Source organism: Stegodyphus dumicola, chromosome 2 (genome assembly GCF_044657685.1).
Source record: "Stegodyphus dumicola isolate Sdum_Otavi_A_Nest chromosome 2, ASM4465768v1".
NCBI lineage: Eukaryota > Metazoa > Arthropoda > Arachnida > Araneae > Eresidae > Stegodyphus > Stegodyphus dumicola.
In genome coordinates, this window is record NC_140769.1 from 165131796 (window position 1) to 165157134 (window position 25339).

Consider the following 25339-nt stretch of genomic DNA (forward strand, 5'->3'; position numbering starts at 1 on the left):
GTTAATTTTTAGATATTGTATACTGAGTGTGAAACTGATTATTTATTTAAGATATGGGTCTCCAAACTTTTTACCCCATGTGCCGTATTCACTCACGAATTATGCCGTATTTCACGAATACGGCAAGCTTTGTGAAATACGGCCCATGTGCTGTATTTCACGAAGCTTTGAGAGCCAAGACCTAGTTAGTTCATCGTACCATGATGATGTAATTACAATGAATAGCACACACATGTATTTAAACAAGGCTGTGAGATTTTTGTGATTGGATCTATACATAACAACATGGATGATAACATGAAGAGACTTACTTTTTAGACTTCCATGCAGTTTCACCTAACATAAATTTCTTAAAAAACTGTTTGAAAAAATATTCCTGTCCCAGAATATCAGAGGTTTTTGTGGTTTGTAATGCAACTTTTCTTTTAAATGGATTTGACTCCCCATCAGCAAATTTACTTTTTGATCATGCTCATCGATATTTTATATTTTGAGCAAGTTTTGTGTGGGGAAAAAATCTCCAAAATTAATTACAACATACATAAAACAGTTAAGATTAAGCATAACCACTGATTAAAATTATTATGAACACACCTAGAATACTACTATTAAAGTAGGTAAAGATAACACGCAAAACAAAAGTGTAGTGATAAATTTTTTAATAGAATGTTAAATATTTCATTCATTGTACATTTAGTAATGTTTTTATAACATTTGTAATATGCTTTATAAAGAATGTGCATGGCAGGTAGTGTATTTATAAAGTGGTTGTTATGTAAAATAATGTCTATGCTAAACTAAACTCAGTGGCACAAACAGCCCTAATGGGCCAAGGCCTGGAGTCCCCAAAAATCTGCTTTCTTGACCGTGAGCCCCGGGGTGTGTAAGCATACGCCCTTGAACAAGTGGTCAGCTTGGGGGTTGCAGGACCCCCAGTGTTTAGTCCCTTGAGTCAAGTGAACTTGGTACTAATTATATCGACTCAAGGGATGGAAATCAAGGGATGAGTCGACCTTGCCCAGCCCGGAGTTCGAACCCCGGACCTGTGGTGCTGCTGCGCGATGCACTAGCCATTGTGCCATCGCGCCTCAATGTGTATGCTACCTTTCTTATTTTACATTTTATAAAATTATTTAAAAAAATCTTTGGTGGGCCAGATTGATAATGCCATCGTGCGAGCCGTAGTTTGGAAACCATTGATCTTAAGCTTAAAACTTCTTTAAGAAACAAAAAGGGATGAAATTGGGGGAGGAGTGTCATAAATAAGAATTGCTTGCATTGTTAAATGAATATATACATTGTCATGGATATTTCAGATAAAACTTAAGTTTCTGTAATGTTTTTATGGAATACATTTATGGGATTGAAATGAATTAAAAGTTATCTGCTAACAATTTATAATCACATTCCAAACCAAATTTGTAAATTGCATTTCATTATGTCGAAGTAAATTTACGAATTAAAATTCAGATAAAATAAACAAAATTGTAAACATTTTTGTCATTCTGTTCAAAATTTGACCAAAAGATCTTTGAGATGAGTTGACTTTTTTTTAAATTTTAATATATTATTTATTATTTCATAACTTAATTGTTTGAACACTTGTTCACTTTTTTATTTCTATGACATGTAGACTGAAGGTAAATGCATCTTAGAAAGAGCATTAAGTCTAATTATAGAAATGATTTAACGATTACCAACATAAAGAAATAGTTTTCTTACTGTTTTAAATGCTTTTATTTAAAAGACATAACTACTAGACTGATTTCTTATTTTAAACAATTTTCAAACCAAATATTATGTTAAGACTAAAATAACTGTTTTAATAACAGAATGAAAATAAAATTTGTAGGCTAAGAGAAAATTAACTATATTCCTGCTTCATTTTCAGAAATTAACTATTTAATTAATGTGATGAAATTTTTTTGGGTGGGGGGAGGGGAATGTAACAAAATACAATTAATTGTTATCTAAATTTTGTGCTAACTGTATTAACTTGTGAATTTGCCATCGTGCATTTGCTTAGTTTGTAATTTTTCATTTTCTTCTCTGGTATTAAAAGGTTAAAATACTTTAAAGAAAATTTTCTTCCTTTCTCCCTCCCCAAGCTAAGTAGAATTAGTCAACTAAATATTGGACTTGGCGATAAAAATGTATGAATATTTTTGTGATATATATTGTAAATATTTAAATTTTATGTTCTTAAAATATGTAAATCTTAGGAAATATAGAATTTTTAGTAATTTTATGTATTTAATGTAGAAATATGTATTTAATTTTGTGGTACAGGGTTCAGAAGAAAATGTGTTTGAAAAGAAACCCGATAGTGAGGAGCCTTTGAACTTAGGATTCCCTGAAGATGATGACGATAGTGCTCATCATGAAGGTACAATTTAAATTTTCTGCTCTAAACAAGATAACAAATTTTTACAGTATTGATTTTATATGGCATTTTTTGCATCCTTTTTTACTTCCTTTTATGAAGTAAAAAGAAGTATTGTAATCTCGAAAAATTTCAGGCATCCTATTTCAACGAAGATACCCGTTTTCACCGCTATCGAATGCAATTTAACGATGTTTTTGTGCGACATGTGTATGTAAGGACAGAATAAAGGACTGTTTTCCCCCAAACAAATTATAAAACTGATTTAAAATGAATTTTGAAAGGAGTTTTTCATGGTGTCTGTGCGTACGTATCTCACATAACTTGAAAACGAGTAGCCTCAGAACGTTGAAATTTTGTACAAAGGTCTTCTATAATATGTAGATGTGCACCTCTTATTTGGGTATCAGTTGGCTGCACTAAAAGTCTATAAATATATGTATACATATATTCACTCTGTTACTCGTCTCAGTGATCTCAGTTTCTTTATTCTTATATGTTTGTAAATTATGCATTTTTTGCTTTAAAAATGATTGAATTATGTTGTTCTTATCTTCCGGTTAAGGTTTTTATGCCTTTAGTAAATCTGCATGCAATATTTGTAGAATTATCAACAATTTAAAGTTGTTTTAAGTGCGGCTAAGCCTAATTATTTTTGCGATGGCGGCCATGTTTGTTTACATTTGAAATTTAGCAGAATCATCGATTTGTTGCCAATCTAGAGAAACTAAGCTTCGCAAAAACATTAACAAAAAATGTCTTTTATTATTGGAAATTAAATCATGCTTAATCTAGTCTAGAATTTATTTGAATAAAAAAGTGTTTAAGATTTACTTAGTAGTTTTTAATGTTTAATAAGATTACTTAGTAATTTTTTTGTATTTTTGCCTTGTCACGAAGTGAGAACTGAATTAATTGACTGAGAAGTACTGAATCGTCAATGAAAAACTGTTTCTTTTCTTCTTCTTTTTCTTTCTTTTTTTAGTTTGCTTCATTTCTTTTATATATCGATTTAGATTTATTATAGTATTTGAATGGCACATGTGGCAATGATTAGATAATTCTTCAAATGATATAAATTTTGTGGATTCTGGGTTATAAATAGGAATGAAATGTAATGCTGTTAAGTGAACCTAGCGTCAGAGTGTCGCTATGGTAAACAAATATAGTGAATTTTAAAGAGTGCACTATTGTGGTTTATAATTTTAAAGAGTTAACTATTGTGGTTTATGCGCTATTGACGAAGTAGATTTAATTCAATGCAATAAGTTAAAATGAAATGCAAGAAAATTGCGTATAATTTAATATTTCATACAAGGAAGTTATGTGGTTTACACATCAGCTTTATTTTCTTAGCTGATTACCAACTTAAAATTTTTTTCTTGTTTTATGTTACGATTTGAAAGTTGTGCGTTACATGCCAGTGGCAGTTTGGTTTATGTGACTAATGCTGTTTTTGGTGTATTATTTTATACTGTATTGTATTATACTTTACATTATTATTTTTATTGCAATGTTTATCATGCAATTTTTAAAAAATTTTCTGACTTATATATATATTTTTTTTTAATCTCTTTATACGTAGCACTCTCACCCACCCCATCTACACAAATGTCTGTATCAGCTAATGCAGGATATGAAATCCCTGCTCGTTTGCGTACTTTACATAATTTGGTAATCCAGTATGCTTCTCAAGGGCGATATGAAGTTGCAGTACCTCTTTGCAAGCAAGCCTTGGAAGATCTTGAAAAAACTAGTGGTCATGATCATCCAGATGTTGCAACTATGCTTAATATATTAGCTTTAGTGTACAGGTTAGTTTTGATATTTTTCATATTTGACATGAACTGATAGTCCAAGTTGGTGATGTTGGTTAATGAATAATTTGATTAGTGTTTAAGTGTTAATAAATAATCTGATTAGTGTTTAAGTGTTAATGAATAATCTGATTAGTCTTTAAGTGTTAATGAATAATCTGATTAGTGTTTAAGTATTAATGAATAATCTGATTAGTGTGTCTGATTACTGATAGATTAGTGTTTAAATTAAGGAAATTTTAAAATATGCAACTTAACAGAACTTAAGGTGTGAATCTTATTTAGCAACAATTAAGTAGTGACAGTAACAATTTCAATGTATTTTAAATACTAGAATTCAATTTCATTTTAGTAAACATTAAAAAATATTACACATTAAAAAATATGTCATGGTATTAATGACATTTTGCTTTGAGTCTGAGCAGTCAGAACTACTTAAAGAAATGAAACTGATGTCAAACCATGTAGTACATAAGGTTTTTCATTTGTCTTCCAAATTATAGCATTTCATTGCAAAATGAAGTCTAAAAAAAATTATATAAGACAAGTTATAAGGTATTTTCTCCTTTCTAACCGTGTACCTTCATGGTATGGATAGCATATCTAGGAACATTGTTGTTCAAATCCTGGTGAGGATATTTCATATTTTTGACATCTTCTGCATCAGTGAAACCTAATGACTCTACAAGTAGTGCCTGAACTAAAAGTTAATAGATAATAATTCATCACCACTAGGATTTCTCGATTGGATCCCCTCTACCCCAGTCATCCTTTAAAAGTAAAAGTGTATAAGGTATTTTTTTCTTCCTTATGCATGCATTCGTATTGTAAAGGGGTAGCACATCCAGCTAGCAGTCAAGAGGTGTATTCAAATTTCAATGAAGTCATTGAATATTTTTCATGTCTCCTGCATTCATAAAATCTAATGACAAATGAAAGCATTTTTAACGTTCGGGTCAGTATAAAATTAATAATACCTCTGGTGCTGTATATTATATTAAGAAGATAAAAACAAATTAAAGGTCAGATTTTCAAATTTTCTTTATTTTCTGTCTTCATCCTTAAGTAATTGTGCTTAGTTTTTTTTTATAAACAGTAAATTTTGTATTGCAAAGTGTCCATGTTTATATCTTGCTTTTTTACTTTTCCAGTTTTTTAGGGGGCAGTAGAATTTTACGTTTTTCATTGCAGATGATAAAAATTGTAAAATATTTTGCTGAATAGGTGTTAGGGCTAAAATAATAATAAAAGCAGAGGTATCAGTACACACATGTAATAGTTATTTTTCTTTTAATATTTAGTGCACTTTCTAAATGAGCAGTTTTCATTTTTTAATAAACTCAATAGAGAAAATTAAAAATAACCATACGATTATTAAAATATCATTTATATTTTAACAGCTGTACTATAAAAAATTATAAACATGATCAGTTCTATTAATAAAAAATCTCATTAGTCCAAATAAATAAATATTTATTAATTAATCTAGCTAGTAAAGTAAAATATAATTATTACTATTTTAAATTATAAATTTGGCTCTCTTGCTTGATTTCAGGTAATTGCTATTGTTAAACAACTTTTGAAAATCCATATGGTATTTTTTGCATGTTAATGTCACATATAAAGCCAAGTCATTCTGAATACTTAAAAGTAATTAATCCCATGCCCACTTTTATCTCATATTTAGGTATTAATAATGCATTGAAGGTGTCCTATTTTTTTATTGCTGTGCAAAATTTTGTGAAGAATTATTTCCTTTGAAGTTGTACTTAATCCAAAGTCACAATAGAGAATTGCTATATTATTGTAACTTAAAAAAGAGATTTTTTTCTGAATAAAATTTCACTGTGATATATTATAATTTCTGATTCAGTTTTTTTTTTGTCATTTTTCTGTGTCTTAAATTGTTCTTCAAATGCATGATAGGGGTTGAAAATTATAATTATTACAGCAGGATTACATACAAAGTTGGCAAAGTGTGTATAGTCTTTTTTTTTTTTTTTTTTTTTTTTTTAAGTCTGTGTGTTTGAAGAAAAGTATTTATCCTGTATTGTATATATAAACCTTTATGTGTATATTATTGATTTATTACTTGGTTGCCTTAGCATTAGTATATATAAGCTATTGCTTGGCAGCCTTAGCACTAGTATATATGAGCTATTGATTTTATATTTATGTGTACACATTTATACAAAAAAGGTTTTTCTTATAAAAGCATAGGTTTTTCTTAAAAATGTGTTGTTATAAGCTTATAATTTGTTTTAACCTTTTCCCGGGGGCTGGGACATATATGTCCCGCATGTTCACTACTTTAAATGTGTCTCAAGAAATTTCAGTAAACTATGCAGATTTAAAATTTACTCCTTAATATGGATTAGGAGTGCAATACCCTGTCGATTTGTTTTTCTGTTCCTTTCAGTTAAAATAAGTGACTAAATGGCCAAAATACATTCGAAATTGGACCCTATAGCCCACAGGAAAAGGTTAATGATTCCTACAGTGAGTTAATAATGTTATACTAACAAACATTAGTATAACTAATAAATTATGCTTTTAACACCGTTTCTATCTTTAAGAATATTTATATGCAAAATAAAAATAGCATGATGTTATCTTTTTTCATTTTACTTTTTGATCTGCAAATTTAAGTGCATTAAATAAATACATAATTTTTTTCATGAAATAAATCATGCAGTTTACTTTTGTATGTTACATGCATATTCTTAAAATTATTATTCTTTCTTAGGGATCAAAATAAGTATAAAGAAGCTGCAAATTTATTAAACGATGCTCTTGCAATCAGAGAAAAGACATTAGGAGAAAATCATCCTGCGGTATGATGGATGTTTTATTGCATCTTTTGTATCTTTTTGAATTAAAAATTATTAAATATGCATAGATTTTTATTGTTGGTGCTTTAACTACTTTGCTTAAGTAAGTTTGGAAGGGGGTAGTGATTGGAAAATGTGCCTGCAAAATTCTAAGCTAAATCATGCTAGTTAATTTTTTCTGTAAGTATAGTTGCAGAACTGTAGTATTGACTTTTTTGCAGTGTATTTGTTTAGAGCCGTGAATTTTTGGACATACTCGTGAGTTTATGAGAGTTATATCCCTATATTTTTTCAGTTCATATTTTAAGTGCATCATATATAATTTTGCCTTTAGTTTGAAAATATTTTTACCATTTGCCATCAGTATATGCCAAAGAAATTTGTAAAACTAAGTTGTTAAATCATATTTATGGCTAATAGATGTTACTATGGCCTTAAAAAAAACTTAAATCCAAACTAATAAGCGTTAAAACTAAATTAAATTTATATAAAACTTTAATAAGGCCTGTTGCCATTTACGGAAGTGAATGTTGGATACTTAGACCTAATTTTAACTTTTGAAAGAAAAATCCTAAGAAAGATATTTGAACCGGCACATCAAAATGGCACATGGAGGATTCTGTATAATCATGAACTATATGGAAAATATTGGAAATATGGCGAAAATGATATTGAGAGAATCGTAAAGGCATCTCATATCAGATGGCTGGGCCATGTGTTTAGATATGATGATGCATTTCCAACCAAAAAGATAACCTTTTTATGAATTAAGGGAGTAAGACGAAAAGGAAGATCACACACTACGTGGATAGATGATGTTGAGCAAGATTTAAGGTTAATTGGAGTTAACCGATGGAAGGCTATTGTGTCGAATGGGGTCAGGCGGAGGAAACTTGGAGAGACAGTCTTGGCCTGTAACAGGTTGTGGAGCTTATGAAGAAGAAGAAGAAGTTGTTAAATAAGAGAGATTTTTTTATGTTTTATTTATATATTTATATAGTGGAAAAAAAAAACAATTTAGTTAAACCAAGAGGAATGCCATGAAAGTTCATGATTTAAAGATTCTGGACAGGGCGTCCTATATATGCATTCCGTACAAATGTCTCTCATGCTCGGGCGTCTCACTAATACATCATGTAATGGATTTGTTATGCATTTTAAGCTGAAACATTGTTTAAAGACCACTTGATGGTGTCATGTGTCCATTACTTTGATATTGTCCATTACTTTTTAGGATCTTGACCTTCAGCTTGATCACATTCTGCATAATGTTGGTGTCAGCTGTTGTGGAATAGAAGGAAAAGCATAATGTAAACAGAGTTCAGCTCTTTAACTGGTCGTATGATGCAAACATTTGAGTTTCTGATATCCCTTTGAATCCCTTTTTTATTCTTTCTTTGCTACTATGTAGGGTCTTTTAGAATTATTATGTGGTGTTCTAATATGCTTTGCGTTGCTTTTGTCACTTATATTTTGCATATTTCTCTTTTTATTTTGGAAAAATCTTGACTTCTGTTATTTATTAGAGGAAGGATATACTTCTGTGGTAAATGAGCCAATTAGTAACCTGGATGAGAGGGATGATTCATTTTCTAAAGGGCTAGAAAGTGATTCTCATAGGGAAATTTTCTCAGAGACTGAGCTCACTGAGCATCTGCCTTCCATTCCCCATGAAGGATTTTGTTACTTCTTGTAAATAATCTTTCTTCTATTTTTTAAAATTAATTAAAATTTTCATTAATGTATTTTGTCAATTAAAACTTCAGAATAATTTAAATAATGAATAGCGTGAACAGGGAATTCCGAAAATTATTTCTCAAAGTAAGCAATTTGTTTATATATATTCATGTAAATTAAAGCAAAAAGTTTTCTAAATGCTAATTTTAACATATATGACAGCTTAAGTAATAATCTAAAAGTGTGCCAAAAATTCTGATGGTAGGAATTTTTTTTTTTTTTTTTTTGATTTTTTTTCCCTAAAGTTAGGCTTAGTGATGCAAACCCCTGTTCTGTGGGATGAATCCTTTCGACTCCCATCCATCCAAAGGGAGCGTCTTAAACAAAGGCAGGCTATCGGTTAAAGGTTTGCCAGAGTTTTAAACTGCAGAAGAATTCTGTGAAAAATGACACACCTATCCACTTCAGTTATAGCAGAAAAATATTCACAGCTCATGAGCCTCATTTAAACTATATGCAGATTAGGGGCATAAAGATCAGATAAGGGAATGCCATCTATTCATATTTGGCTTAATTTCAGAAGTCATTATCCATGAAGGTACTATCAGCTTACAGGCCAGCCACCTGAAGTGCTTGAAAAAGGGCCCTAAAAGGAACCTAGCTCTAGTCCTTAAGGACTCTTATTTGCCTTATGACCATGTACACATAACTTAAAAAATGTAAAATTTCTGCCTCAAGACTTTTTTAAGCAATTCTATTGTACTTACCTTATTTACTTGATTTGATTCAAAGGTCCTTCTCTTTAGTTTGGAGAAGCAGAGCTGAGATTCAAATGTTTTGTGGTAGTTTGTGAGCGAATTCCAAAAACATAAAAAAGAACCAGGGATTTGGTTGTTTTGAAGAGTAATTTCAATGAAAGGAACACATATGCTGTGAAAAATCATTTTTAGTAGGCAAAGTTTAAAATATTGTGTAAATCTGAGTTCATTGTACAGGGTGAGTTATGGGACATGCATGTTTTTCTGGAAAGCATAACTGTAGTTTTTTCAAGACAAAATTGTAATTTCCTTCATAGATACATGATTTCAAGAATCTGCATAGATAAAAATCACACGTGGAAAGATCAGATGAGCGTGGAGGCCATGAAAGAACTCCAAAGCATGAAATCACATGATTAGGGAATGCAGTTGTCATGGAAGCTCTCGCTGTATGGGCAGTGGCCCCATCCTGTTGAAACCACACTGGTGCCTTATTGATTCGTTGTCTGCAAAGCTCAGGTAGAAAATGGGTTTGAAACATGTTGACATAGCAGTCTGAAGTAACTGTTAATGTCATTTTGTCCTCTTCAAAAATGAAAGGCCCAGAAATTTCGTACTTGCTGATACCACACCAAACAGTCACTTTTGGACATTGCAGTGGTCATTCATGTAATCCACTAGGATTTTTCTAAAATCCAGAATGTATAGTTTTTGTTTAATAACTGGCCCATTTAGTTGAAAATGGGCTTCATTGTCCATTATGATGGTCAAATCCTCATTTTCTTCAAATATGTCAAGCATTGTTTGACAAAAAGTGAATCATTTGTAATCCTGCTCATTCAGCTTTTGGACTACCACAAGTTTATACAGGTGAAGCTATAGTTTATATATATATATATATATATATATATATATATAAAATTCTCTGCTCAGTGCTTTGAGACCATCACAGCTCTGCAAAGTGTGAGCGACCAGGACTTCAGATCATTGCCTTCTCGTATGCCACATTCTCTGGTGTTCTGGCTGTTTTGGCAGGGCCAGGTGGTTTCCTTTTCATTGAAGAACTAGTTGTTCACAGTGCATTAACCCACCTAAAAATAGTATTGTGGTTGGGGACATCACCATGATGACGGATGCAGAATTTTTTCCTGAAGAGACATTGGGTAATTATCACTGACTCGCTGTTTTTCATGTATTTGTCTTAAGCAAATGCCCAGTGATCTCGAGTCCACAATGCCGATTCAAGATGAGAAGACCACCTCTCGTGCGTCCCTCCAGAAGCTGAGCATGGGACGTTACAAAAACAGCTGTTTCCTGCGACTCACCCTGTAACAAGCTTGATTATATGAATATAACTTCAGTTGGCTATTTATTTCACAAAATTCCGTAAATCCATTTTAGGTTGCTGCAACTTTGAATAATTTAGCAGTTTTATACGGCAAGAGAGGAAAATACAGAGAGGCAGAACCACTCTGTAAGAGAGCATTAGAAATAAGAGAGAGGGTGAGTAAAGTACATTAAGAATTTAACAATTTTGTCATCATTTTGATATTTTATTTTTTAAAATTTATTTCTTTCATAATAATGTATTATAATTGAAAATTCATATGTGTTATAACTGAAAGTTCTTATCCTAATTAAAAAGAAATAAATAATGTCAGGTTTGTGTGCTTTTCAAATATGCAATTATGGTTGTATATACAGTGGTGGCCAAAATTGTAGACACTTTTGGAAATTTTTATGTTTTTGAACTTTGTATGCTTACAGAAAATTTTACGTTTTGCAAAACGCAAACTTGTATGCATCATTTTAAAGAGAATTTATTACTGAATTCAATACAAAACACAAAATTCAATTATTTGCAATACAAAAAAGTTATATGTACTTTAATATAAATAAAAAACACAGTTATGAAGTGGTTTGTAATGTCTAGCTTTCCTGGCCAATCACTGTTCTTGTTCTGAGAACCAATCAAATGTTAGTAACTGTCAGTAGAAGCTGACATCATGTTTACACTTGAAACAATTCATTATTTTGCTTTGTTCTGTAGAAGGAGGACCTGTTTCTTATACACTGCAATTACAAGTAAGAATTTTTGTAAAAATTTTAGTATTTAGTCAAGAAACAATGACATCAAATAAAAGTGTAGATTGGACACCTAGAAAGAGATGTAATATTATTGTGTTACGAGAAAGTGGTCTTTCCTATGCTGAAATTGCAAGACAGGTGGGAGGTTCAGTGACTACATCTGGAGTCCGAATGTTTTGTTTACGATATCAGGAGACAAATTCAATAAAAAACAAAGAAGGAAAAGGCCGAAAAAGGTGCACCACATCTATTGATGACAGAAGAATAAAAAGACTATGTTTCCAAGATAGAAAAATGTCATCAGAAGTGATCTGAATGATGCTGGTGTTTCTGTCAGTTCAAGAACAATCAGAAGAAGATTAACAGATGTTGGAGTGAGAGGTAGAATTCCACGAAAAAAGCCTTATCTTAATTTTCAGCAAAAAATTAAGATGAGGACTACAAAAAAAAAAAAAAAAAAAGACTACAGTGGGAACACATTAATTGGACAGATGATCAGTGGTCACTAGTTATATGGAGTGATGAAACTAAGATATCGTTATTCGGTAGTGATGGGCAAAAATATGTAAGACGTAGAATAGGAGAAGAGCTACATCCTGACTGCATTCAAGCAAGTGTGAAGAACCCAGTTAGTGTTATGATTTGGTTATGCATGTCAGCAGATGGTATTGGTCGCCTTCATGTCATCGATGGGACACTGAATGCCAGAAAATACATTGACTCTATTCTAGAACCAAAACTTCTACCTTCTATCAGAGATCTCTTTCCCAACAATGCTTCGTTTATTTTTCAGCAGGATTCTGCTCCTTGCCACACGGCCAAAATATCGAAAGAGTGGTTTCATACAAAAAGCATTAGATTGTTGTCATGGCCAGGAAACAGTCCTGACCTCAATCCTGTCGAAAATTTGTGGCACCATTTGAAAACTCTTGTCCGAATGAGGCGCCCATCAAATAAAAGGGAACTAATTGAGGCTATAATTGTTTCCTGGCATCATGTAATAATGAAAGAAGAGCTTAAAACTCTTGTCAGCTCAATGAAATGTCGATGTGAAGCTATAATCAAAAATAAAAAGTACTCTACTAAGTACTGATAACTCACTGCAATCATCACTATCTAATGTATATCGATAACTATTATCGTTTAACTTTTTGTATTGCAAATAATTGAATTCAGTTATAAATTCTCTTTAAAATGATATATACAAGTTTGCATTTTGTGAAACGTAATGTTTTCTATGAGCATACAAAGTTCAAAAGCATAAAAATTTCCAAAAGTGTCCACAATTTCGGCTACCATTGTACAATTAGAGAATTAGACTTCATGTATTTGTTGCTAAAATCAATTTTTTTGATAATATATCACAGACTATAGCTGTAATGTAATAATAATAATAATAATAATAATATATTAAAATCAAATAAAAAAGAAGCAGACAGTAAGTTCTAATTAACTAAAAGCTAAATCATGTACCAAAAGTTGATATAATTTAGTGGTAATAATTTAAAGTAAATAAAAAAAATATTCAGATACATCACAGTAAATCCAGAGCAGAATTCATACAAAACATGGTAAGCAGTCAGTGCATGAAAGTGGAAAAATTTCTTTAAAATAAATTATTGTGTTGATTAATTAAAACTTAGAGCAAAGCCAGAAACGGTAATAGCACTAAACATAAAATTTTAAAATATATAATCAAAATAAGAAAAATTATGTTCAAAATAGTGAAAGAAAAAGAATGCAATTTGAGGAAAAAGATTAAAACTTCCTCAAAATATATGAAAATAAAATTTTATCAGACTTAAGTTTTCCACTTGTATACAAATATACGTGTCATTAGCATTATATTCATATGTGAAAGATTAATTTTGAAAAAATTCACTTGAAAAAGATTTATTAAGCATTTTTTAGAATAGAAAATGGTTGCCAGATTTTTTTTAATACAAAAGCTTACAAATAAGAATTAAATTTTTTCTTACATTTTGTTGAGTAATTGCTAAAAAAATTAATTGAAAAATTTTTTTCACTTTTGGTATGTTGCATAATACATCAAGAGTTTTCTATAATGAATGACCATTGTATCTCAATCCATCAATACATATCAATATATTTAAATTGCAGAGTACAAAAAAAAAAAAAAAAAAAAAAAAGGTGCTTATTGTATGTGTGTTTATGCAAATTGTGTAAGTATTTTTCCAGAGTAGCTTTTGTTTTTATGAATTTGCAGTATTTGACAAATTTATCCCATTCCTCCCCCATTCTTCAAAAGAATAATTTTTTATTACAACCCTTTAATTGTTTCTCTTTAAATATCTTTTTAATAGGTATTGGGGAAAGACCATCCGGATGTTGCAAAACAGTTAAATAATTTAGCATTGTTGTGTCAGAATCAAGGAAAGTATGAAGAAGTAGAAAGATATTATCAACGTGCCCTTGAAATTTATGAGAAAACATTGGGTCCTGATGATCCCAACGTAGCAAAGACCAAAAATAATCTGGTAAGATACTGCATACATATCTGATGCATGCTTCAAATGTTTCGCTACAGTAGTACAGTAAAAGCTGAGCTATCTGGAAAGCTTGGAAAATGCTCAATGCTGAATATGTGAACATTTTTATTGTTGTGTGTATAAAAAATGCACTTTTTTTAAAAAAACTAAGTGAATGGAAGAAGAAATTTCTGATTTAAAAATGTTAAAAAGAGTCGTCTTAATTGTTATCAGCATGAATATCAGAAGTCTACATTTAACATTATGTAAAATTCCTGAAAACAAATGCATTTTAGGTAAAAAAGCCAACATGTTTCATAGATCTTAAGCATATGAAGGATAAACATTTTATTTGATAATGAAGTCTCGTCATTGCCAGTCATTCAGGCTAGAGTTCAGAGAAACTGATTACTTTTCATCTAGTTAGATTGTAGAGACATTAGGTATTTTTTGGAAGCAGGAGACTTGAAAAAAGAGCAAACATCTTCGACGGCAGTTGAACCGCAGACCTCTCAATTACGTGCTGAGTGTGCAGATACTACACCACGAAGGCTCGCTAAGAAGGCGGGAGAAATACCTTATCAGATAATCAAGAAATACAAGTTACAGACCTAGCCATATTTAAATAATTTGCTTGCCATTAATTTTGCATGTTGCATCACCATTGTTCATTCATTTCCAGGTCACATATTATACTTACTAAAACATTCTTATCTTGATGCCAGGATCCTGTAATTTTGAACATGCCGCTCTGCATATTATTTCATTGAAGGCAGGCCCCAAATTTCAATAATTTTTTTTTTAAAGAGAGAAAAACAGGTAAATAACAGTCATCTTACATCCTTTATAAAAACTAAACCTACTTATTGAAAATAAATTGAGCTTACATAAAACCAAGTGGAAGATTTTATGATTATGTTGTGACATTATGTTTTTCCATTAATGGCACTCAATCACTCTGTTTGGTGGCAGATTTTGTCAAAAATGGTTAGTGTTAAGCATACAAGACTAGTTCTCATGATAAACTAAAAATGATAAACTAAATGTGATAGATCAGCAGTACCTTAGTTCACAAAGCCCTTTTTAGAATCACTTTCTATAACAGAGCCCCTTAAATCCAGAGGACACTTCCTTTTCTTTAGGCCCCGAGTGGCAAAGTCACTGAACACTGGTAGTTCGGTCCAAGGTTCGAATTCTATGAATGAGCTGGCTGCATGGTCATTTTCATGTTTATTTCCATGTGTAACATGTATACGAGCCACTTCCCTTTAGAGAGTCTTCCATGAAGGCATACTTCCTCTTAGGCAGATAGCCTTCGAGTGCTTTGCCATAATCAACCAAACCAAACCTTTTCTTTAGACTAGTATGTGTGTATAAGGAATTAAATGGCTGCTGCAATCTTGTCTTAAAATAAAGCAATTGTTCTAGCATTGTGATCCATCACTGCCTTTGCATTATCAATGCGTATATCTGCAGAGTTTCCCTATCCTATTTCGTTTTGAGGTGAAGAATCCTTCCAAAATATTAAATATTTCCCTGATATGCATACTGTAGTTGTAATAATCTGCAAAAAAGTTTCTCTTGATTGTCTTGTAAATAAGCATAAAAACATTTAAAACCACTAACTTTTTTATGTCAGAATGCATATTCAGTATACCTGATGCAACTGATAAATATCTCTTTCACATCAATACTCATATCTCTGATTCGTCAAGCAAAAGTGTTGTTTGGCATACTCAGATAATGTAAGTAGAATGTGGTACAAAATACCTAGCTGTCCCTGAATTTCTTGATGTTAAATTTGTGACTATTTGACACAGATATTAAAATGCATATCAAGTTAAAGCCTTCCTTCAGGACCAGAGGGAAAAATGATCTTTGCCATGCTTCTGTCAGCTTAATTGCTGAAATTGTGCCTATGTTTGCCTATAATTAATGCAGTATTTTTATTTATTTGTTTATTTTGTTGTTTCTTTTCTTCCAATGACCTCTTTATCATCTTCTCAAGCTTCTTCATTTTACTTCCTTGAATGAAGTAAAGGAAGTATTGTAATTGCGAAAATTTTGGGTATTATATTTTATTGAAAATATCCATTTTGACCACTAGTGAATCTATTAATGATGCTTTTGCATGACATAGTATACAGAGAGAATGAAGGACTCTTTCTTCCAAATTTAAAATGGATTCAGAAGAGTTTTTTTCATAACATCTGTCATCTGTATGTAGTTAGTTGTGCACTCTCTTTTTGGTTGCAATTAGCTGCACCAAACATATCTAAGATATATGTATAATATCAACTCTGTTACTGGGCTCGATGACCTCAGTTTTTTTTTAGTCTTGTATATCAGTAAATTGTGCATTTTTTGCCTGAAAAGGTGATTGAATTATGTTATTCTCATGTTCTGGTTAAGGTTTTTATGCCTTTAGTTAATCTGCATGCAGTAGTTTTAGGGTTATCATTCAAAAGTTTAAGTGTTGCTAAACCTAGCAAAGTCGCCATTTGTTAACATTTAAAACTCTTAGCAGAATAGTGAATTGAGTCAGTTTGTGCATCAACATCAGTTTGTTTTTGCCAAGTGGGACCAAAAGGAAACTTTCAGTATGGTACACCAAAAATTTTGTCTTCTTTCCTGCTGACCCAGTTGCTTGTTTTCGTGTAGAAACTCTAATTTTAGTTGTAAATTTTTTTTAAAACTGTTTTTAAATGTACACTTTTTTGCAAAAAAATCGAAGCACCAAGAAGGACTTTTGGACAAAATTTAGTATGCAAAAACATCTTGATTGAACATGCAAATGTACAGGAATTGCATTTTTAGTGCGCAATTCGCAAAGTATAAAATCAGTAACAGAGGCGAAAAATTTATCTTTTTTGTTGCTGCCATTGTAATTCCGTGAAAAAGCAACAAAAGATGCCGTTACGACGATATTGAAGACCTTACAGAGAACTAAACGACTTTGAAAGTGGTCGCGTTGTAGGGTTGCGGGAAGCTGGGTGGTCATACCAAGCAATAGGCTGCCACCTATAGCGTACAGACACTGCTGTGCAAAGATGTTGGCTATGATGGTTGCTACAAGGAAATTGCCGATAAAATGATAGCTTTGGAAGGCCAAGGAGCATGAATGCGAGGCAAGATAGGGTGATTGTTCCTCAGGCCTGAACCACCCCAACAGTATCATTGTCGACTTTTCAACGCACTACAGCCACATCTATACCTCCCGTGCTACCATTCGCCATCTCATGGCACTTGTCTGAGGCAGGGTTACGCTCACAGAGGCCTTTAAGATGTTTGCCTTTGACCCCCAACCAACATCGGCGGAGCGGTCTGGAGTGGTGTCGCTACTGCTCATCATGGCTGCCATCAGACTGGCATCGTATAGTGTTCAGCAATGAATCCTGCTTCACTCTTGAAGCAGATGGCCACTGTGTTTGTATCTGGAGAGAACAGGGCCAGCAGTCCCAATCAACCTTTGTTTACAAAGGCATACAGCCATAACCCCTGGTGTGATGGTGTGGGGCATTATTTCTTATGACAGCAGGTCATTTTTAGTCATCCCCCGTACATCTTTAACAGCTCAACGATATGTTGATACCATCCTGCGACTGGTTGCATTACCCTTCATGGCATGTCATCCTGGGGCCATTTTCCTACAAGATAATGCCAGGCAACATACCGCTCATATATCTCTGGACTGTCTCCGTGCAGTTGATACTTTTCCTTGGCCAGCAAAGTCACCAGAACTTTCACCAATCGAACATGTCTGGACATAGTAGGCCGCCAGATTCGGGCACCACAAAATATCACATATCTGGGATGACAACTATTGAATGCCTGGCAGAATGTGTTCCTAGATGACATTATTAACTTTTAGCACTCCTTGCCTCGACAAATTCAAGCATACATTGCCGCCAGGGCGGGTTTGACCAACTACTATTTTGAACACTCAATGGGTGATTGTGAACTGTGAACAGGTACTATGACCTTGATTTTTAATCATTTTATTATCTGTGTATGAGCTACACATTCAATTTCATCAAAAACAACCACTTCCTTCATGGTGCTTCGATTTTTTTTTCCCCCAAAAGAGTGTATTTGGTGTTTTAGGTTTTCTGCATTTTACAATTTTTACTGAAGATACATCGAGTTGTTATGTATTTTCCCCTTACCACAAAATGAAGACTAAATTAATTGATTGAGACATATATCTTTAATAAAATTCATAAGTTCAAATGAAATGCAGCAAAAAATGTGTATTTTTTAATAGGGCATGCAAGGAAGTCGTGGTGTCCACATCAGATTTTTTTAAAACTGGAAACTTATTGGCTAAGTGTTAGCAGGCAATTGGAAAAAGTGCGTCCATCTCTGTATTACTTAAGAGGTTATCGCATATGGCTACAATCCCTGCTAGACTGGACTTTTCTGAGAAACGAGATTCTGGTAGCACTGGAAAATGTCTCAGGTCCCGGGTAGAGACAACCAATCAGACAAAAGCTCTGCTTCTGAAGGATCATGTGATCCCAATTTGAGCGATAATCGATTATTGTTTGGCGTTCAAATCTTTGTAGTAAGTGAGAATGGTAACCTAGCTACGTGTGTTTCCCGAAATTGTGCAGGTTCTGAGAATTGTCTCTTTCGACGTCATGTCCCGCATAGCCGAAACATAATGTTATTGGGACCTGATATTCCAAATTGTACTGTTTTGTTCTTTATTTCTTTGTTTATTGTTTTATCAATAGTAGAATTTTTATTTATTTTTATTTTTTAGTTTTGTGCCACAAATGTAGCATTATACACAAAGTATCAGTGATAGAGATCATCAGTCACTAAAAAATAACATTTTTACATTGATTTCAAGTCACTAAGTTGCTGTAATGTAAAACAGTATTATGCTGATTTCTTTACTACTACGTTTTCTTTTTTTTTCTTTTTTTTTTTTTTTTTTTTTTTATCTTCAGAACTCTGTTTTCTTCTTTCTGAGAAGTCTTGTTATCAAAGGCCTTATAGTTCCTTACACGAGATTGCTTTATAATTATTGCTATCATGATAGCTTTGTAACTAAATGAAGAGGAACAGTCAAGTGTTATAAACACAGCTGAATCATTGGCTTTAGGTCTATGGAATACTTGTTTGTGGGAACTATACCCAAAAGAGCCATTGAATCTCTACTTTGTAATTAAAAAATGTTTCTCCAAGTCTTCTTCTGTAAGTAAAGTTCCAACACTTTCATGCAGAATAATAAGACATTCAGCAGTTTGATTAAAAGTCTGAAGCAATCTTTTTTTGCGTTAAATATTTACCATGTCATCAAAAGTGCTGAATTTGACCTAGAAACTATTTAATTTTTTTTTTTTTTTCTGTTTACTAAAAACATTTTAAAATTGTAAATTTGATCTGTTATAATTCAAATTTTAACCCATATAATTAAGTTTTTATTACTGTGTACAAAATGTTAAATGTGCATTAAAACATATATCTTGTACTTGACCTGACCATAAGAAATGGTCAAATTAGTCAAAATGAAAATCAGATGAAACATCAGTCTGTTAACTATGAAAGCTTTGAATTCTTGTGCAAGAAGTATAGGTAGAAGTGGGTGGAACACCAGAATGTTACCTGTTACAGTAAGAACGGGGGTTCCTCACAGGTTCAATTTCAAAGCAGTAACTCTACATGCTGTTGTAATTTTGATAGAGAGAGTACCTCAGCAATGGATATGAGGATCTTTCACCCTTCTTTTTTTAAATACCAAAGCTCTCAAAAGGACTTTTGGTTCACCAGTATTTTAAATGCCCTATGCAGCACAAACGTTATATTCATACCTGTCTAAATATCTAGATCTGGTCCAAAGATAAGGCAGCCAGCATCACTGATCAAGTCAGTTGCAACAAGCAACAGTCACACAACTGGCTATATCTACTGTCTAAGGTGTGAGAAAGGGGAACATGTTAAGAGATCTGAAACATTTGTTTTCATATGTTTTACATTATAAACAATGTGATTGCATCACATGTCCTGTAACAAATGAGATTGTTTGCTAAAGAAAACATAAAACTGAATTTGGGAAATTCTGGTTCAGAATGTAATTACTAGTTCCCCCCCCCTCCATTTTAATTCTCTCTCTCTCTCTCTCTTTTTTTTAGTTTTTTATTCCTTAATTTCATCAATTTTTATTTATTTTATTTTCCTGGGAGAACTCAGATTGGGGACTGCTGTGGTAGATAAATAGTGTGTTGGGGGGTAACCAACATCTGAAAGAGAAACATGTAATTATATTCATATTTGAGATGTTATCAGTGGAGCTCTGAGTTATAGTTAATGTATGCTTTGTGATGGATTCACAAGTTTCCCATTAAGAAAAAAAAAATGACAATTAAAAACATTTTCGGGCTACTTCTTCAGTTGAATGCCAGGTAGTTGGGTTTTTACTGTACATATGATACTTTTAATGTTACAATATAAATGTATGTTAATTTAATAAATGTTTGCTAAATACATCTGTTTAGTAAAGTGTATTTTATATAACTATAGTTTTGCATTTTCTGTTTTAATGCTTATAACCTTACAGTATGCATATTATTAAGAATGTGATTAGATGAAATTATCAAAGGAAAATGTACATGAGCAATAGTTATAAAATTTTGTGGTGATAATTGAATTCAGCTTAGCTTCTGAAATAAAAATTTCTATTGAAGATGAATTCTTTTGAAATTATGAGAACAAAGAAGAGCAACCTCAATTCCTGTGCTTGTATGTCTTTGGTAAAATTTAATGTTATTAGTGTACTATATTAGAAAACTGATATTGAACTAAGAAGTGAAGCATCTATGATTTTCAGGAAAAGGAATTTGTTTATTGTTGGAATTTAAGAGTGTACATTTAGGAATTTGGATGAAAGGAATTTGAAAGTGTTAATTCTTTACCAAAATGAATTCAATTTCATTTCTGTTTGGAACATTTCTTGAATGTTTAGTGTAAAATTATATTGATAAATTTTTGGTTTTCAGGCATCTGCGTATTTAAAACAAGGGAAGTACAAAGAAGCTGAAATTTTATATAAACAAGTACTTACAAGAGCTCATGAAAGAGAATTTGGTAGCATTGATGGTATGTTTTCATAATATTTTTATTACAGTATACATTAAATTCATTTTATTTGAATTTGTAATGTTTCCTCATAATTCTGGAAAATCTGGGAGAAAAACTACTCCAAAGTAGATTACTTAAATGGATTTTGTGTAGAAAGTTTTTTGTTGAGAAACATCATTGGCATTCTACTAAAACAAAATATGTAAAATTATTTTGAGAAAAAAATACCTTTAAATGTTTGATGCTGAAAGGAAAATTAAGTTATGACTTTTACATAATGATTCTTTTGTATAAACCTCAGGAAATATCACCCTTCTCATTTGGCATAATATAATGCATCTAAAAATTATTTAGAAAATTTATTCACCAAACTGATTTATTTTTGTTATAGTCTAACATTGTATGTTGTTGCTTATGCTCACTTGTCTGAGGTAGTCAGGCCAAGCCCATAAAATTTAACATTGTATTTTTAGCTTCAGCATAAGATATACTTTCACATTCATAAAATAATAATAATTTTTATTTTTAAAATCTGTCTGTTTTAGTAATAAAAAAGTAATTTCTAAAAACGTATATGAGAATGTATGCATTTTTTCCTTTTTAAATTATATAATATTAAATTTAAAGAAATACGAGAAAGAGGCTTAACTGTAATAAATTGGTAATACATGTTTATCTATTTTGTCAGAGTTTTCATTGATTTGAGGTATCATCATTCAATGTTATCTTTAATAATAGGGATTCTGTGGTATTATTATTTAATTAAAATACTTATATGCATTAAATTTAATTATGCAACTAAAAATGTAAAATTGTGTGTTTGTGTAGGAATAGTAATAAATGCAAACATTCTTTTAATTTATATTTCAGGAGAGAATAAACCAATATGGCAAGTAGCAGAAGAACGGGAGGAAAATAAAAATAAACAGAAAGAAAATTCTCCTTATGGAGAATATGGTGGATGGCATAAGGCTGCTAAAGTTGACAGGTTTGTGAATAATTTATTTTGGAGAAGATTAGTTTTATTGTTCCTTTTATTGTAAAATGTTGGTTACACCCTACTGCACAAAGAAAATGCTGCATAACGAAAACAAATTTCAAATTAGGCATAATTTGGGGTAGAGAAGTATATTCTCATTTATTTTAATTGCAAAATTTATATATGATGATCAGTGGCTAAATATAGTTAAGGTTAGGGATTTTAAGTAGTAGCGTGGCTTCCATTTTGAACAATGATTCTGTTTTGAGCAGATTCATTAACTTTGTAAGATATTAACTTTTTAAATTTTGTCTAGGGGTTACAGTATAAACTGCTGAAATAAATAAAATGATCTGCAACAGACGTTAACGTGCAAGCCATAAAACCCTGTAGTGTGGCTTTGTCTACTAAAAATGTAACTGCAAAATCTAAATGTACATAAATAGTATCATACTCAGGATCATAGCAATATTAATGATGTAATCACAGTTAAATAGCGTCAAACTTGAGCTAAAAGCAGTTTATTACTTCCTAAAATAATCATTGCTCTTCTTAGTGACAAATACTACTTAGGTTTATCTCTAGCAGGACATAGTCGAAGAGATGAATTATGCACTTGCAGTGATATCGGTATCAAAACCATTACACTTTTAAGTGTATGCATATTTTTAGATTCCATCTTGAAGAGCCAGCTTCATACAATAGTTGCCTTAGACACATAACACAATAAAAATGTTAATGTGCTAACAAATTTGGAGGGTAAAATGAAACAAGTTGTGATCCTACTAGGAAGCTGAAGACCTTATCTATTTCCTATAGGTACATATTTGTTTTATATATAAATAACAAATATGTACCTATAGGGTTATTTTGTTTTATATATAAATAACAAATATGTACTTATAGGGTTATTTTGTTTTATATATATTTGTCATATCCTGCTTCTTGGGTGTGTAGGTTCTGGATATATATTTAATTTTTACTGTAGACGTATCGTAATGTGGGCATTGCATAAAGCCAAACATTTAATGGCACAAAGACTTTATTAACACACGAACAAAATAATAAGAACAAACGATTAACACAAAAGTATAACTGCATATTTTCATCCACGCTGGCATACAGCATGTTACCTTCATTACTTTGCTACTCACTACTAAATAACTACTCTTCTCTAGTAAGTCACATGAGAGAGAGGCGTTGCAGGCTGTTCGGTTAAACTGCGCATGTGTAGTCATCACGTCATGACACCTCTCCTCTAAAAGAGTTGATTGCGTCTTTCAATGACCTGTCAAATCCACACATATAAACATTTCTTGAAACAAAATAAAATAACATTCATGAAATTTTCGAACTTAATTAACCAATTCTTACCATTTTAAATTAAAATTACTTCAACATAAATTCAGTAATCCTATTCATTTAAAAGATGTAACATCCAAGTCACTTTTCAAACTTAAATCCTTCACATAATAATCATGTAAGCAGTTATCATATAAACAAGACAATGCAAATCAATCATTTAAAATGAAACATAATACAAACCCGGGCTAAATCTTTAAACATATTACATAACGTTAGAAAAAAAAAAAACAGCATTTTAGCTCAAAAAAAAAAAAAGTGTTCAAACTAAACAGGCAAAATGTCTTATAGTTCATAGTTCATAACGTCAGTCATGCTTCACTCACTGGAAATAATCATTGCTCTTAAAAAACTCAGCATAGTCTTTTAGTCTACACATGTAACCATTATATTTTGTTGATACACAAACTACTGGATGCACATATTCACTTTTTGAGTCATCGATTAGCTTTAAATGTAATAGCTTATCTATTTGATGATCAACTTCATTTCTTAGAACTTCAGATATTCGATACAGTTTCTGCTTTTTTGGCATACTTCCAGGTTTCAGTTTGATGCTGTGTTCTCCCACATTGGCAATTTTCAGAATACCAGCTCTTAGGTTCTTATGCCTTCTTAAAATTTCCATAAGTTCTTTCCTCTTATGCTGTTCAAGGTAAAATCACATTCTTCATTAGAATAGTGTTCTTTTGCTTTCCGTGGAACATTTCTTGGAACGTTTTCAACTTCGCCGAAGTCAATATCTGTATCATATATCACACCGACATTATTCACAGCGTATTGAACTCTCGTATCTTGTTTGCGTGAACGTGCTTCAAGGAATTGTCAGGCATTTGTACTATGTAACTATAATCAGTATGCTCTTTGATGATTGTAGCAGGTCCCGTCCATCTGGCATAAACTTTGTTTTGACTATCAGGAATTAAAACTATAACCCTGTCACCTTCCTTGAATTCTTTATGACGAGTCTTTCAGTTACGGTAGAATGCATAAGCTTGTTGCTTTCCAACATGTCCAACAGTCCTGCATATTTAGCAGCTTTTTCCAATTTCATCTTCAAATCATTCAGATAATCAGTAATTGAGGTTAACTGTCCATGAGGAACAGGAGTTTCATCAGTCCATGACGTTTTCAAGATAGACAAAGGGCCATTAGGACGTCTTCCATAAAGCATTTGAAAAGGTCTAACATCACTCGTAGCATTAGGAACTTCTCGATAAGCCGAAAGTAAGTATGGTAGATGTTTCTCCCAATCTTTGGGATGTTCCCTAATGGTATGATGTATCATTCCCTTTAAAACAGCATTAAATCTTTCTACAAGGCCATTTGAACTTCGATGATAAGGAGTCAAGAACCTTGGAGACGATCCGATCCTTTTCAAAAACGAAGCAGTAAAATTAGTTCCTTGATCTGAAGCAATAATCTGAGGGATTCCTGTGCGTGAAAAGATTTGCAACAATGCATCACATGTTCGTTTGGCATTCATATTCTTCAATGGCACTGCTTCGGGCCATCTTGTACATTGATCAACAGCACACAGAACATATTTGTAACCTCTACAGGTCCAAGGATATCCACATTAATTACCTTGAATGGTTCTGTAGGACGTGTTACTGACGTAATCAGAACTTCATCAAAGGGATGCTTTTTCGCTTGAAGTTGACAAGAAGTACAAGTATTGCAATATTCATTTACATCTTTCTTGATTTCAGACCAATAGAAGGAATATCTCAAACGTTCGGCTGTCTTCTTGGTTCGCAAGTGACTTCCCCATAAGCTAGAATGAGCCAAGTCCATTTGTTTTCTTCTTTCTTTAGGAACGACTAACTGGTAAACTCTTTGTCCTAAAACTTTATGATACAAAAAGTG

General features: G+C 32.0%; 1 protein-coding gene across 10 annotated transcripts in view; it reads left to right on the forward strand.

Moving 5' to 3' along the window:
- Klc (kinesin light chain) overlaps positions 1-25339 on the forward strand; it is a 156002-nt gene that overhangs the window by 95613 nt on the left and 35050 nt on the right. For all 10 annotated transcript variants that reach the window (XR_015039646.1, XM_085811418.1, XM_085811413.1 and 7 more), the window contains 7 exons: positions 2290-2386; positions 3969-4197; positions 6947-7034; positions 10868-10969; positions 13879-14052; positions 21048-21147; positions 22000-22117. Coding sequence is in view for 9 of the 10 variants with exons in the window: in XM_085811418.1 (XP_085667544.1) it covers positions 2290-2386; positions 3969-4197; positions 6947-7034; positions 10868-10969; positions 13879-14052; positions 21048-21147; positions 22000-22117 (908 nt within the window). In the remaining variant the exon portion in view is untranslated. The remainder of the gene's footprint in view (positions 1-2289; positions 2387-3968; positions 4198-6946; positions 7035-10867; positions 10970-13878; positions 14053-21047; positions 21148-21999; positions 22118-25339) is intronic.